The following is a 16,961-nucleotide window of genomic DNA, read 5'->3' on the forward strand; positions in this document are numbered from 1 at the left end:
GTTGGCCTTAGCTGAAATAAAGTAGGACATTAGCAACCTTGGTGCTTGCCATGAAGAACTGGCAGCACAGATGGAGGTCTGTGAGGAGGCTATCACAGAAATATAGCAGAAAGCTGATTTCATGGTTAAAGAGACACTGGATGTATGGAAAAAATTGGAGGATCTAGAATGAGCATCGAGGCCTGAAATGTTTTCCTCCCAAACAAATCCAGTGTCCTGGTCGCTCGACCTGGGGATACAGAGGCATGAGTCCTGGAGCTCCTAAGCTCATTGGAGGGTGGATTCGACCACCAGAGTGGTGAAAGCAACTGGACCCTCTTTGCATCTGGGAGCCTTTTGGATATGATACTGCGTATCCACTTTTTTTGGCACCACCTGCACTGAGAGGGGAGATTCCTAGTTCCTCATCACTGCATCCTTAAGGATAGGGTGCAATGGTACTGTGATCCCTTCTTTAGACAGTCCAGGACAGCCAACATCTCCACGCTGGGCTCTTCCTCCATTTTCAACTTAAATGGGATGACCAAAGCCATCTGACAAATCCGATGTAAGAGACCCTAAGGGGGAGATGCTTGTCTCTCTTGAGGTGGGGAGGGAATCAGAGGGAACACCACATGATGACTCCTCTGAGAAGTAGTGCGGATCTTCCTGAGTCCCATGAGCAGTCCCAATCAGACTCTTCCTCATACTCCAAGCAGACTGGGTGAATGTGTCTGCCTTGTTTCAGAGGAATCCTGTCCTCACCTCAAAGAGAGCTGAGGTGCCGTCCTAGTCGCCAACTTCGGGGAAGCTTCCTCCGCTGTCGAGAGTGGAACCATATGCATTGAGGTTGATGCCAACATCAAGGTGCCGGTGTTAAAGATGTCTGCACAGACATAGGAGTCTCAGGATGAATTTGGGGCTGACCCCGATGCTGGTGCAAGCACTCTCAATGCCTGAGTGGCCTGTTGCTGCAGCATCTGTGCCAGCTCCTCCCTGAGCATGTCTCAGAACTACTCATTGGCAAAGGCAGTGGAGCCAGTAAGATGGCAGTCTGAGATGTGGTTGGTGTTAAACCGGAAGTGAGGACCTGGCTGCTATGAGGATTACGCACCAGCACCTCTTCCAAAGAGTGGGAGTGCTCCTCTTGGTGCCAATGCTTTTTTCAGTACTGGTGCTTCTTGGGTATCAGAGATGCCATTTCCCCATGTGTTGAAGAGGACCGATGCTGGTCCTTCTTTGGCTTTTCCCAATGCTCAGCATCATGGTCCTTTGGTGCTGATATTACATTGAATCCATACATGCCCTCAGTGTTGAGTCCAATGCTGACTGGTCCCAGGCAGACTCTGAGCACCCGATGTTGAGACAGGTGGAGACTTTTTCGATGCTGGTGCACTCCCAATGGTTGTAGAAACCTTCACAGCCATCAAGGTTGAGGCACAGGTCTTCGAGGAGCCAAAACATTTGTCCTGTTAGGCCAGCCACGCCCTCCGAGTCCTCAACTGCATTTTTAAAACAAAGAGAACAAGAGTCAGGCTCATGGTTAGGCCCAAGACACCTGATGCCCTGTTACTGAAATCACCCAGTGACATTAGGCACAGCTCTGGAAGCCACTGGGGTCTTCTGAGACATCAAAAAAGAATTGAAACCAAATTAAACTCCTCAATTTTGAACCAAAAAAGGGGCAGAGGCCAAACTGAGGTCAGTGCTCCAGCCTAAAATGGGCCAAGTATATGCAAAAATGAAAGGAAACTTGAAGCCAGAGGAATTTGAAAGAAAAGAGGAAAGTAATAATGAAATACTTAAAATGAAGAAACACTGCAAAACTGACAACATGAAGCGCACTGAGATCACAGAGATGCGTCCTCCGAACTCTGTAGAAAAATGGAGACTGAGGGACCTGAGCTTGCATGTCGGGCAGGAAGGCATCAGTGCATATGCGGTGGGACGCTGCTAGAAATTTCTATAACTCGAAAGTCAGCATCGTCACTGGGTTCCGTTGGATGACGTCACCCACATGTGAGAATACAACAGCCTGCTTGTCCATAGAGAACATCAAATGCTATCTAGAATTAAATGGTACAGGAGAGATGGGAGATGAGGCAGTTTAGGAGGGACAAATTATTTTATAAGGGATATTTATTAAATGAGGGGCTATTAAAAAGCAATAAAAGGGTGGACAGGGAGTGGTTACTGCAGAATAAGAAAAGGGAAGTAGAGGCACTACATAAAAACAGAAGCTAACCTCTCCGAAGGGACACCACCTTGTAAGTGGTGGAGGGGCTTCCGTGTTTCAATGACTTTGAGGGCTATGCTGAAGGGTTACCCATATCAGACAGGCTTCTAAGGAGAAACCAGACAGAGTGTCCCAACCTGGAGGATCCAAGATGGCGTTGAGGGAGGACGTACGTTAGTTGAGTTCCTGCTTTACACCAGAATACCTTAAGAAGTAGGCGCGCTCCCCAGAGAATGGGGAAGAAAAAAGCAAAGCCGTGGTGTTGCCCTCCTCGAACACGGCTGGGGTTCCCACCACTTCTCAGTCTACTTTGGAGAGATTCGGGGTCATAACGTCGGGGGTATCGGTTCCTGCTTCGGGGAACAGCAAGGCTTTATCGCCGAATCTCAGTGGAGAGGAAGTGACTTTGAGTCCCCCTGTTGGCATGACCTCTCCAAGACCCGGAAACAGTAACGCTTCGCTATGAAGGTCGACAGTGGAAATGCCCGAAGTGGGTTAGGATTCTCACGCGATCCGAGGAGGTCCTGGTGCAGCATTGACTCCGGATAATAAACCAACTGGGGGACTGGAGAGCGAGCTCTTCCCCCCGAAGATATCTGGAGCGGTTTCTGTGGAGAAATTGGACCTGGTGAAGCCAAAAAATGTCATAATGGACGCACTATGGGAAGTGCTGCAGAGTGTGAATAATTCTCTTCTTCAGATGTCAAACATTTTTCAGGAATAAATATGTGATTATATCAATACTTATCTAACAAAGTGGAAGTCCAAGATATAAAAATAGAGACTTTGATTACGGAAATGGTTTCTCTACGAAAATCAGTTAATCTGGTAATGAAGGACAGTCATGTTTCTTGTAAAAAAGTGGAACTTCTGGAGAACCAATTAAGGAAAAATAACCTGAGAATGATCAATCTTCCTAAAATACCCTATATAGAGAGTTACATTACTAGTGACTTTTGCCTTTGATTTAGATAGGAACAATGTTTTGAAATTGTATTTCCGATACATGGCTGATAGTTTTTTGGGTTCAAAGATAAATATATTTCCTGATATATCAAGGGAATCGCAGACTAGGAGGTGTGAACTCTTAGCTTTTAAGCCAAGAATCATTGCCCTAGGTGGGACCTTCCTAGAGCGATTCCCTTGTAAGTGTTTTATTTCCTTATTACTTATTTGTTGAACTCAAGAAATTACAAGAGTTTGTGGAGTTAAAAGAACAGATGAAGAACCCTCTGCAGCAATTTCCTTTAGTTACTACTACTTAACATTTCTAGAGCGCTACTAGGGTTACGCAGCGCTGTACAATTTAACAAAGAGAGACAGTCCCTGCTCAAAGAGCTTACAATCTAATAGACCACTGCAATTACCGATTAACCTTCCTCCCTCAGAAAATATGAATTTGTAAGATTAACCACTTGGTGTTTTTCTTATTTTCTTTGAGATTGTTTTCCTGATCTTGGATCCCCCAATTGTGGACAATTATATATATTATTGAGAGAAAATGTTTTTTTCTTTTTCCTTATATTAATTTCTGTTTTTCCTTACGTGATAAATGTGAATGTAATTAAGTAAAATGATAAATAAAAAAACTTTAAAAAAACCCCAGAAGCTAAGGACAATTATTATTAGCTAGAGCAACTTCAAGTGAAATTGAAACAGCTTTATATTGATAATATTGATTATAGATTACAGATCAAACCTATAAATCAGGGGCGTTACTGGCTAAGAAACTGAAGAGGAGACAAAAAGCAGAGGCAAATTACAGATTAAAAATGAGAAAGGGAAACTTCTACATAAGGAAAGAGACATACAAGCCCAGTTTATGAAATTTTATAGGTTATATAGTACAGATAAGGCAATAAAACAAGAATCTATAAATATTTATAGCAAGCCAGTTTACCTCAAATCCCAATTACAGTAAGGGAGATGTTGGAAGCAGAAATTACCCCATCAGAAACTCTGAATACTATCAGGAGAATGCCTACTGGGAAGGCTCAAGGAATGGGCAGCATGAACACTGATAGTAGGTTTCCACGTATTATCCTCCTTAACCTTCTGACGTCTAGAACATCTTGTGAATCATGTACATTTGAAGTTGCATGTGCTGAGCAAGGTCCGCTTCCTTGACCACTTGGGGTCCGGAGTTCTCTCTGGGGGTACAATGATCTAGGAGACAGCAAGAATCTTTGCAGGGTCCAAGTTGGGTCAGGATTCTAAGATGGAAGGCTTGCCCTGAGGTGAATCCATCTTGGTCGAGGTTAGCTGAGGTTGAACAGACAAAGCAAGACTGAGAACAGGCTGGACCCCAGGCTAGAATGTTTCCAGAGTGCCAGTAAAATATGAGGTTTCTATATGCTTTCCTTTGCTTAGGCCTGTTCCTAAGGGCTAGGCCTAAGGCCTGTACTCTGCTCAGTTTGGTTCTCACATGTTACCCTACTAGCTCAGCATCTATTGTAACAATCATTGCTTTCTCAGGCGCTGAGAACTGACACTTCATAACATTTAGTTTGCAGCTGAGTATGTTTTTCATATAAGGTGGATGTAACCTTGGCAGTTGCTGACAGGCTGAGGACACAGTGTGAGGGCTAAGGGAGATAGACAGAGAGAGGACACAAGGGTACTGTTCTGGCTGTGCACGCAGAACTGACACAGAAATCATACGTAATTAACCAATGGCCACCGACTGTTCACGTGCAAATACATCAGGAGAGACTGATAGAATACATGACCAATCCATATATGGTATAAGGCTACCTAATGGTTCTGGTTTATGGGAAATCACATGATTTCTGGGAAAATGTAACTTGTAACAGTATATATGTGATGTCCGGGGCAGTATTAGCTGAGCAGACCTTGTCTTTCAGGATGTGCACTGCTGATTGGCAACCTGGTCCAGGGAGAGAACCGAACTATTTTGTATTTTTGGCTCTGTGAGATACTACATCCTTCTGAACCACGGCAGCCTTATTGACAACTTGTCACCTTCCCCTCTCTCCCTCTCCCTCCTGCTGTTCCTCTTTCTCTTCTCTGACACTAATTACTGTATTTTGTATTAATGTTGTTTACTAGACTATTGTACGCCACATTGAGCCTGCCCATGGGTGAGAATAATGTGGGATATAAATGCCATAAATAAATAAATAAATAAATAAATAAATAAATAATAAAGGTAATTTACTGGCTGCGCCTAATGGAGTCTAAGTTCTCTTTCTTATTATTATTTTCCTATGCTTCCCCCCTTCCTGTGAGGGCTAAGAAACGGGAGGAAGTAATACAGGTTCATGTTTCAGCAACCGGAGAAGCCCCAAAATGACCTGATAGAGTTTAATGTACTCCTCGGATTGGTCTATCATCTCTTGATGCTGAGAACCCACTTGTAGAGAAATAGGTTGAATAATAGCCTGCAGATGCTCTGGCAGTGGGTCTCTGTAGACCGAGGAAACGCAAAGGGGTTCTCTGAGGGGATTCACAGAAATGTCATACTGGCATATCAGTCATTCATCCAAAGGGTTCTCTGCTGTGCCAGAATCAAGAAAAGCTTGGACTACGATCTATTTATTGTCCCATAGAAGGGTAACAGGGAGAGTACAGAGGAAGGTCAGAACTCCTTGGGAAGGACCAAGGGACATCACCACCACAACTCCTAGGTCTGGAAATGTTACCAGTTTCCTGGGACAATGTTTAGCATAATGTCCCAGGTCTGCACAATATAGACAGATATTTGACCTCTGACACTTTTTCTCTTCCTCTGAAAGTCTAGAATGTCCTATCTGCACGGGAACCTCTTCTTCCAGGGTGGCAGGAGAAGCTAGCATCTGAGAATCTGTGTGATCCTGAAACTGGGGTGATGACCATGTAGAGCAGCATTTATCTCCACATTCCTTAGCCCTCTCTTGAAAATGGATGTCCACCTTGATGCATAGGGAAAATCAGGTCACCCAAACTGGTAGGGAGATTCTGTCCCACCAGTTCATCCTTAATGTGGCTCCTCCAGGCCATGCCAAAAGATAGCCACCTGGGACTCCTGATTCCATTGCAGTTCAGAGACCAGGATCTGGAATTGAATGGCATATAGACTCATAGATAGCTCTCCTTGTCATAGGCGTAGGAGCTCAGAAGCTACTGAGGAAAGATGCCCAGGCTCATCAAGTACCTGCCAGATGTGTATGAGGACAGTAGCTATGTTGGACATAACAGGTCATTCTGCTTCCACAGGGGAAGAGGCCCAAGCTAATGCTTGCCTAGTGTCACGCCACTGGGGGTGATCTGGAGTAGTGAGCCCTTGGGCTGCTGCCAGAGACCGGCAACAGCAGGAAAACCACCCAAACTGCGACAACAGCCTTGGCTTAGCCGGACTGGAACCAAAAGTTGGAACAGACTTGGCTTGGCTGGAACCAAAAGCTGGAACAGACTTGGCTGGACTGGACTGGAACCAGATGCTGGAACAGACTTGGCTGGACTGGAACCAAAAGCTGGAACAGACTTGGCTTGGCTGGACTGGATTCAGGACTTTCAAGCAAGGCAGACACAAGCAGGATGCACAAGCAGGCAGGGAACTAAAGCTAAAGACAGTAAGGAACAGAAGCTAAAGGACACACAGGGCAGATACAGCAGTAAGGAAGAAAGGCTTAAAGACACACAGAGCAGCTAGATACAAACAGTAAGGAACTGGAGCTTTAAAACACACAGAGCAGCTAGATACAAACAGTAAGGAACTGAAGCTTTAAGACACACAGAACAAGAACTAGCAGAGCTAGAACTGCAACAAGCACTCACAGACGAAAGCACATCTGAAGACCTCTGTTGCAAAGGCAAAGCCTGAAAGTTCTCAGGTGCTTAATCAAGGCAATTACTGATGTCACAGGTGAGGCTTGGCAGCAGAAACCTCAGGGCAAGTCTGGAGTGCTAGAACATCAGGACCAGAATGGAACCTGGAAGATGTCTGAGAAACAGGGAAAACACAGTCCACAGCAACCACAGGCCCTGGTCACCCGGGGGCAAGGTGAGTGCAGGCATGAAAAACAGTCACAATCGTGACACCTAGAAAGGAGAGAAACAATAAAGGTAATCTTGACTAGAAAGGAGAGAAACAATAAAGGTAATCTTGACTCGATCTCAGAACTTCAGGTTCGTCCCAGCAGCAGGGCTTGGCAAAGCTCCACATCATAAACTGACCAGAGTAAGCAGAAGCTGCATCGCAGGTGGAAGAGCCAAGGTCTTCCCTTTATGCTTCAGCATATCAGCAAAGAAGAAAATAAGACCTAAGGTAAAGTAAACTCTCAAAATTAGAAGGAACTTCTAATGAGACATCTGAGATGGCTGCCATCTTGTTTTGTGTTTTCCTTTTTTTATTTCTTTGTTAAATTCTGTAAACCACTCTGAGCTTGCTTAGAAGGATGGACAATAAGCTGAAGGAAGGAAAACCAAATAATTGCTCCATGGCCCTGCTGAGTCTGCTGTCTGCATGTGAACGTTCAGAAACAAGACTGCAAATCTGCTTCATTTATTCATACTCTAGGATGCTTCCAGAGTCATAACTCTGACAAAGGGTACGAACACATCTATCAATGGTTTCAAATATCAAAACTATGAACAAAACAAAGCAACTCAATACAGCTCAAAGAAGTGTCAGCAATGGGTAAAGTTGGAGACAAAACAGGATTAACGCCTGTATTTAAAACATAAATTGTAGTTACAATGAATGGTTAGCCTGTATTTAATAATGGTTGATAAGTTATAAAACAATACTGGTTAGATTTAACAAGAAGAAGAACTTATGAAGAACTAAATGTTCTATGAAGAACCTATGAAGAACTAGATGTCGTTAAGTTGACCTTATACATAAGAAAGGCGACTGACATCACTGAGGTTCAAGATAAAATATATATTTATTGAATTATTTGAAGTAATTTTGATGGTTAAAAATTGCTCATTCATATATATATATAAAGTTCTCTATCTCTAAATTGAAGAGGATTAAGAATGATCTAAACTGGATTATTATATTATTAATAGCCTGTATTTAAAACATAAATTGTAGTTACAATGAATGGTATAAAGGAAAGGATTAACAGAATCACTAGGGTAGATAAACGAAATAGTTAATACTATTGTCCTGCCACAGATGTCATTTACCATATTTTTAGTCATTTGTTTAAATGTTCAAAATTATTATGTACCCTGCATTAAACTTGCTTGGAAAAACTGTGGAATACAAGATTAAAAAAAAAAAAAAGGCATTTACTTGAGAGGCAGCCAGGGCCTCCAGTGTGTGCAGTCGCTGAAGAACACTCTGCATGTCTTCCTGAAGCCGCACGAGTACAATGGCGATCTGTTCATTCAGGCTATCCTTTGGTCCTCTCTCAGAGCCTCCACGTTCACCATCACCACCACTACCCATCTCTCCACCACGAGAACCCACACCCATAGGCTGCATACGACTCACTAGATTCGGGAAAAAAAAAAAAAGTGTCAATTTCAGTAGTTACAGTACCCTTCCATTCCTAATGTCACTACTAAGGAGCAAAAGTTGCAACATATTCTAAAAATGTATACTATTTCTCCCTTTTTATCTTTGCACTAATCCAATGACATTGTCTACAGGCCCAATATGAAAAAGTAGAGTTGCTTACCGTGATGAGAGTTCTCCCCAGACAGCATAATCATGCAGCTAGCTGCTCATATATAGTTACTCTGACAGAACACTACTACAGAACATTCTCCATAGATCCTAGCAAGTGCTATGCAGTCCTCTCTGGTTGTTTTTTTGTCTGTTAGTTCTGTTTTTCTGTGAGCTGAGATATAGATACAGTTTCTTAACATTACAAAATAATGGCTGAAGAGGATTATAGCAACATGTTTAATATATTGCCAAGTAAGGTTCCTCTAAAAATGACCATCATTACAACAGACCCAATTTTCCCCAGGATGTCCAAATTATTAGCAAGACCACATTGAAATCACTCCCCACCCCAGCTTTAAGTACCAACAGGCTCTGCTGCAGACCAGAGCACACATACTGCTGGTAAGCACAGCAAGAAGGCCAAAGGTGAAAAATAACATCCAAGCAGTTTGACCTTATGCTCTGTGCACCTGGATGCATCTCAAGCAGCTGATTCAGCTTATGCTGTAGGGCCACTGAAAACAAGTAAAAACAGATCCTGCATACTGCAGCAGATGGATGCATCCCTACTCTTGCACAATTTCCTAGAAGCTTTCCTGCCCACTACTGATCTGAATACTGCCTTACCTTTATTTTTCAACAATTTTTATTGATGACACAACGTACAAAACAACCAGTCAGAACAGTATACAATAGCTTTAACCCCCCATGATGCATATCAGACAAATTACTGCATTAGTCATCAAACCATTTACAGGAATTGGTTGATCTTTGTAACCGTCATTATGAAGCTGGTAGTCCAACCATTTTTGTATCAAAAATTCTCGGAAGGCCGGGTCCCAATAAAATTAGGAGAGAAGTGCCAAACATACGGAGCACCATCGGGACCTTTCAGATCTACCAAACACCAAATGCACGTGTGATCTGAGACACTGTACGCTCCAATTCCAGCTGAAACTACTGAGGAAAACAACTCCGAAGACACGAGCCAATAATCGATCCGAGATTGTGAGCCATGTGCCCTCAATAAATGAGTATAGTCTCTATCCACTGGATTCAAGGTTCTCCAAACGTCCAGTAACTTTAGACTGGAACATAGCAGCGGGATTCCCTTTGATATCGAACCCACCTCCCCTCCAGGGCCTTTAGATCTGTCCGTGGCAGGGTCATGAACCATATTGAAATCCCCTCCCATAACGATGGGTATATCTACAACTCCAGCAACTTTACGTATTATGGATTTCACCCAATTATGGTCATAGACATTAGGCCCGTATACATTACAAAGCAATAATAGTTTTTTTTATTTACCGAAGCCTTCACTAACAAAAATCTGCCCTTGGGGTCTCTCCATGTTTGATGTGTCACCAGGTCCAAGCCTTTCCAGAAGAGAACCAGCAGACCAGCCTTACGACCCAGAGCTGGGGCCTCTTCCACCTGTCCAACCCACCAACACTTAAACTTAGAATGCTCTGATGAAGACAAGTGGGTCTCTTGCAAAAACGCAATATCAGCTTTCTGTTGATTCAAGGCCTGCAGGATCTTCTGCCTCTTAATGGGTGAGGAGACTCCATTCACACTTCATGATACCAGTTTAACCAGCATCACTTATTATAAACCAGCAGAAACACCTTCAGAAATTCAACTATTAACCTTATTCTTGGGCGGCTGTCCCAGCCAGCAACCCCCCGATCAACCCAGAAGAAAAGGGAATCAGTTGACCCGAAATCACTCTCTAGATCAGCACACACCACTTCCCAACACACACTATCAAAAACAAAAATCCCAAAGAAAACCTGCATCCATAACCAACCCCATCATAGCAATCCCTCCCCCTTACAACCCCCCCCCCACAAAACACTAACCCCCCACTCCCCTTTCCCAAACCCATCTGACCCCATAAATCAAAGAAGTCCAATCAACTCTTGGACAAGCCCCGTGTGAGAACCCCCCCCCCCCCACCCCGAATGCCCAAACCCATCCTCCTTTATAGGATAACAATTCGAACCAGCATTTAAATTGAAACCTAAATTTGCCCCTTGGAAAGTATTATAGAACCCTGAAACATCTTGAAAAAAAAAAAAAGCACCCATACAATGCTCCATCCAATCACAGCAGTCAGTGCTCATACGGTGTGACACAGGAACCTGCATAGCAAAGTATATTTCGTCATCATGTGCAGCAACTGTGTCAGCAATCCGGACATCACTGTGTCCCAACAACACAAGGATTCAATTACATTTTAAACATGTAGAGCAGAATCAAAGCATGAACACCATATATGAGAGAGAGAGAGAAACAAACAAAAAAATCCCACCCCTGCAATGCTCCTTTCAATCACAACTATCAGTACTCACAAGGTGTGGCACAGGCACCAGCACAGCACACTACCATAACAAAGTATATTTCATCATCATGTGCAACAGCTGCGTCAGCAATCCGGGCATCACTGCGTCCCAACAGCCCAGGGGTTCAATTAAACTTCAGACATATAGAACAGAATCAAAGCATGAACTACATATATAATTAAAAAAAAAATTCAACAGCAAACGTCATTGGGCTCTAACCCAGGTATTTATATAATGGGTACCTCCACCTAACAGTAGAGCCCCATATGGCAAGAACATGAACAACGCTCTTTGTGTAGCCATTCCAGATTCTTTGACCTCCGATCTGCACAGCCCTGCACCTATGGTCCAGCTCCAAATAAGCATCAACACTGTATGTCACTCAAAAAGACTTCTTAGGGTCAACTCATATCCAAACCAGTATCCAGCAGCTGCATCCATAATGAAGATGTGTCCATCCACTGACATCCCCACAACTCTCCTCGACCAAGAAGTACTCTAGTTGCACAAATCAGCAAGATTAGGTCACCTAGGTTTAATCCCAAGAACATATAGAATCAGAGAGTGATTTTGTAGTGCAACACTGCAGCTGTAGCTTTCAGGCCTGCCCCTGCGGTCATGTATAGTGCAGACCCCAGCCCAGCACTGAGAGAAGCAATCAGTACCCACCTGCCAAAAAGCCTCTGGAGCCTGGAGTACTGCCTGGCCCCCTGTGAGCCCAGTGGAGCTCTTCTACAGCCCAGACCAGCCCAGGCCAGCCCAGCCAGGTTAAAAAAAAAAAAAAACTAAAACTAAAAAACCCCTTCAACACAGTGTTTGGCTCTGTTGTTTGAATCTAGATAGGAATATTAGAGTTGTTGTTGGAATACAAATTTTTACATGGCCTAAACCGCCCCCCCCCCCCAAATGCAAAAAACCCCCCACAAAAACAGAACTGTCTTAAATTAAAACCAATAAAATGCTTCGTTTTATTTAAATTTAGATTAGATATAGAACAGTATTTTTTCCCCTTGGCCATGCTGTAAAAAGATCCAACAAAACTAAAATGGAATTTTGTTCTTTATATTTTGTGTTCTAGTACTGTTATTTCTCCTGGGGGAATTCTGTGCAATGTAAAATTTGCACATAGGATGGCGTGTGCCATGGGGGAGGTTTGGAGAAAAAGTTGGATGAGGTGGAAGGAGATGGAGAGCTGATGTAAGGTAGATGGGGTGAGGTTTGAGAAGGCACACAAATCCCATTTATAAGTAATTATGGTTATTTAAGAATAAAATATTTTTCTTTCAATTTAATATTGTTTGGACCTAACTACTTAAATAAGAACTGTTATGCCATGTTATATTTCTTTTGACTTAGGGGTGCCGTGAAAAAATTACTGACACACTAAGGGTGCCTTGAACCGAGAATGTTTGGGAACCACTGCCTTAGTAACTCATTTCATGAAACGTTTAATGAATATAAGACCTCCATTTTGAGCTCTGTCACTAGCATGACCCTTAATATTGTTCTGGTATAATTTATGACAGCTCCTTCTGAACCAGTCAGCAAAACAACATTAGAGAGTATCTTTTGGAAAACCATCTCCCTATCTACCATTACATCAGTTAAGAGAATGAATTAAATTCATATTCTTGTCTATTACTCACAACATGGACAAATTCCTATTTGGGAAGAACAGTGTTTCAAACCTGTCCAAAGTGTCTTCCAAAAGGTAGTCTCAGAACTCTCTCTTTACCAATCCATTGTATTTCCTGCATTCTTTATAAAGCCACACTGCAGAGTTGCAGAAATAGTTCAATAAAGGAACCTTAGCCTTCTATCTACATCATACATCACAGCAACTTCTCATCTGACATAAACAAACCTGGAACCAGTGCAGCCAAACATACCTTTTTCAGGTGGATATTAAATTATAAGAAAAAAAATACCACTAGCACTAGTGCGTATTTAAAAAAAAATCTATAGATCTTCAAAATCAAATCCATAGATGTAACAATGCATTGCAGTACTATCTACCTTCATATTATAAGACAGATGATCATAGGTTATTCACATTGCTTTTGCCAGCGGGTCAATATGTGTCAGACTCGCGAGTCCTTGTGCTGAGTAGAACCCTGATGTGCCCTGAAGAGGAGGCGACCCCAGGTCCGGACTTGGCGGTCGGGCAACCCTGAGACTTCACCTGCAATGACCGCCGCTCCCCAGAGGTTGAGCCCCTAGGTACAGGCAGCCGGCAGGACTTATGGGAGCAGGGGCCAGGAAAAACAGGAGCCGAGAGGAGGAGATGGTAAGGATCAGGAGCGAGGTAGAAACCCAGAGGGCAAGAGGCACGCGGCAGGCACAAAGAGAGGTCAAGGAAGACACTGGGTCAGTAGGCAGGCAGCAGGCACATAGAGTAGTCAAGGCAGACGCTGGGTCAGTAGGCAGGCAGCAGGCACAGAGAGTAGTCAAAGTCCACGCAGGGTCAACAGGCCGAGTTCAGAGACAAGGGTAAATAGGAAAGACCACAGAACAGAGCTTAAAACCACCTACTGGAGTAGAAGCCGAAGCAACAGGGAGAAATGAGGATCAGCTGAAATAGTGCTGGCGTCTAACGTCATCAACAGCCAGCTGAGAGAGGGAGAGCTGCCATAGGGCAGGGAGAAGGAGGAAAGAATAACAGGCTGCCCAATAGGAGCAGAGCAGCAGGAGGGAGAAACAGGAAAGGGAGCAGCCAAAAGGATAGGAGCAGCAAGAGAGGAGGAGCCAAAGAGGTGGGCCACGGGGACACCCAATGCCAGCAGGGCAGGAGGCGGGACGGAGCATTCGGGACCGCAACAAGTGCTCCATGGAAACAAAGGGGAAAGAAGACGGCGCGGAAGTGCAGGGAGGAAGGGAAAGTGAACGCGCCACCCAAGGAACCCCGATGCGCAGTGCCAGTTTTGGTGGCGGGAACATCGTGCTGCCCGTGGAGATGCCACAGGTCACAGTAGGGAACGTGACAATATGTACCAGAGAGTGACCGAAACTGAAAGGGCAGCTAAAGTTTGCTGCTTGGTTTCAGCTGAAACCATAACCAAAGTGCCCCCCTCCCGTGCCTGCATAAGTTGGGTCCCCTGGAGTCACCCTTCCTCCCTCCCATCAGCGAGCAGGTCCCCCCTCCTTGACCACAAACTCTGCCCTCCCACCATCAGTGGACCCTCCCTGAGCCTTCCTTAGAAGCCCTGGTGGTCTAGTGGCCTCTTCGGGGCAAGAGCGATCCCCAGTCACTCCTGCCATGCTGGCTCCATGAGAGGTCATGGCAGTCAATTTGAGACTTGAACCAACATACCACAGGAGTGCTCTCAAAATGGCTGCCGTGACCTCATGCAGCAGCCATTTTGACTGAGGATTGCACCTACTTCAGAGGCCATTACACCACCAGGGCTTCTAAGGTAGGCCTGGGGAGGGTGCAGCTTGTGATCAGGGAGGGCACAGAGAGTGGTCAAACTGTCTTCACAATGGGGGAGGAGGCAAAACCAAAGCATGGCCAAATTAGAATTTTGGGCTCATTTTAGCACTGAAGCTTGCTTGCTTGTGGGTTCTCCTTATCCACTGAAGGATTTACATAAGAATAATATTTACCTCAAATTTCCATTGCCAGAACTTGGGCCACATCATTCACAAAAATGAAGGTAGTAAGATATCCCATTTTAGCCTATGCTGCCCAAACAGGTATTTATTAAGAAATGGCAAGGGATACCTACCTCGTCCTCTTCGGGGTCCAGAGAATTCCATTCTCTCACCACTCATTTTTTCTTTCTGAGGTCCTCTGCCACTTGTTTTGCCATCTTCTCCTCCAGCTTTGATCACCCCCTTCCCTTCAACAATATTTATCGTATCCCCAGTATTTTCAGTAAAAATGACATCCAAAAGTCCACTATGATCTTCTGATAAGAAACGTGAAGAATGCTGTACAGGTCTCTGGCTTAATATGAAGATTTCTGAAGACTAAAATAAGAAACATTTAGTTAATCTAAAGAATATGAATATGAGATACATTTTTCTAAGTTATCTTGTGCCCACTGACCAAGAACTACCAATCAAAGGAAATATCTTTCTATTACAAATGCAAAAAGTCTTGCATCCCCTTTGTGTTCACCGATATAAAATCAAAGTAAAGCCATCAGCTTGTTACCTTGCTAGTAAAGACTGCCCCTCAACTAAGTGAAGAAAGCATGTGGAGCATGGCTCATGGAATTCTTTCCAACCCTTGTCTGTCAGAGAGCAGAGTAGGGAGAGGCAGGTTGAAAGGAAAAATTGGACAAGCATGATAGCAAGACCTCACAACATGTGATTCCCTAGCTACTGTCTATCTTCAAGAGAAAAAAAAAAAAGGGGGGAATATAACTAATGGAACTGCAACAGGCAACATATTTTTTCTGTGGCAGCAATTATGAGTACCGTATTTTTCGGACTATAAGACGCACTGGACCATAAGACGCACCTAGGTTTTAGAGGAGGGAAATAGGAAAATTTTTTTTTTCCTTTTTCCCTCCTATAAAACCTAGCTGCTCCGGTGCGTCTTGTCCGAATCCCTCCCTCCGAGTTCGGGATCGCCCTCCCCCCGGCCCTGTCACCACTTCTCCCTACTCACGTCACGCGATCTTCCCTGGTGGTCTAGTGACGTCGGGGCAGGAAAGAGCCCCCCTCTTTCCTGCCCAGCGCGCTGCTCTCCATCGTCCTTGTATGCAGCCTGACGGTCTCGGCGAGATTCAAAATGGCCGCCGAGACTTCAATTCTCGGCGGCCATTTTGAATCTTGCCGAGACCGTCAGGCTGCATACAGGAGGATGGAGAGCAGTGCGCTGGGCAGGAAAGAGGGGGCTCTTTCCTGCCCCGACGTCACTAGACCACCTGGGAAGATTGCGTGATGTGAGTAGGAAGAAGTGGTGACAGGGCCGGGGGAGGGCGATCCCGAACTCGGAGGGCGGGCGGCCAAATCTACCTTTGGACTATAAGACGCACCCCCCATTTTCCTCCCAAATTTTGGGGGAAAAAAGTGTGTCTTATAGTCCGAAAAATACGGTATATATTATTGTATCAAATAAAAAAGGATCTAGGACATTTCCAGCACACCAAATAACAAACCTCTTCCATTAAAAAAAAAAAATACAACGTTATGGCCTTGTTGAATCTCTTCTGAAAGCCAGGACACCAGACACGCTATGGTGGTTATTTTAAAAGCTCTATTCTTATTTTGGACGTTTGAAAACTGGTATTTAGACATACATATTGCATGGATGTCCAAATTCTAATTTTACAAAGGCAGGATATGGATGTCTAACACTGTAGTACATTCATATGGCAAGGGGGCATCATCTGGACAAGTTTTGAGTGGGACTAAAGAGGTCCTAAAATACGGATATTCAACTCCGATCCCAGAAGGCTAAGGAATGTCCAAGTCTAAAAAGATGGACGTTGGCACATCCAGATTACAGAAAGTTGCTCTGATTGAGCAGCTGTCCACTGGAAGGATTAATGCATGACACCTCTCTAATCCCCTGGTGGTTGTTGTTCCCCTCCTTCTCCTTTCAATGTGAAATTGGCAAGGGATACCAGGGTCTATGAGAGCTTCACATATTATGGACAATCTTAAGAGCTGAATGCAAGTCTGAGAAGCTGCCAAATGATTAGTGCGGTAGACTGAGAACCAAGGAACAACCAAGGTTTATATCCTACCTCCACGCCTTTAACAAAAAATAATCATTATCCCTCCGGGGTGAGAAAAATACTTACTGTACCTGAATATACACCAG

General features: G+C 44.1%; 1 protein-coding gene across 2 annotated transcripts in view; it reads right to left on the minus strand.

Moving 5' to 3' along the window:
* The window catches only part of ACBD5 (acyl-CoA binding domain containing 5), a 99,937-nt gene that overhangs the window by 23,163 nt on the left and 59,813 nt on the right, over window positions 1-16,961 (minus strand). For both annotated transcript variants that reach the window (XM_030199279.1, XM_030199280.1), the window contains 2 exons: window positions 14,911-15,154; window positions 8,460-8,659 (listed from right to left, as the gene is read on the minus strand). In XM_030199279.1, the coding sequence (XP_030055139.1) occupies window positions 8,460-8,659; window positions 14,911-15,154 (444 nt within the window). The remainder of the gene's footprint in view (window positions 1-8,459; window positions 8,660-14,910; window positions 15,155-16,961) is intronic.

The sequence above is a fragment of the Microcaecilia unicolor genome, chromosome 1 (assembly GCF_901765095.1).
Source record: "Microcaecilia unicolor chromosome 1, aMicUni1.1, whole genome shotgun sequence".
Lineage (NCBI taxonomy): Eukaryota > Metazoa > Chordata > Amphibia > Gymnophiona > Siphonopidae > Microcaecilia > Microcaecilia unicolor.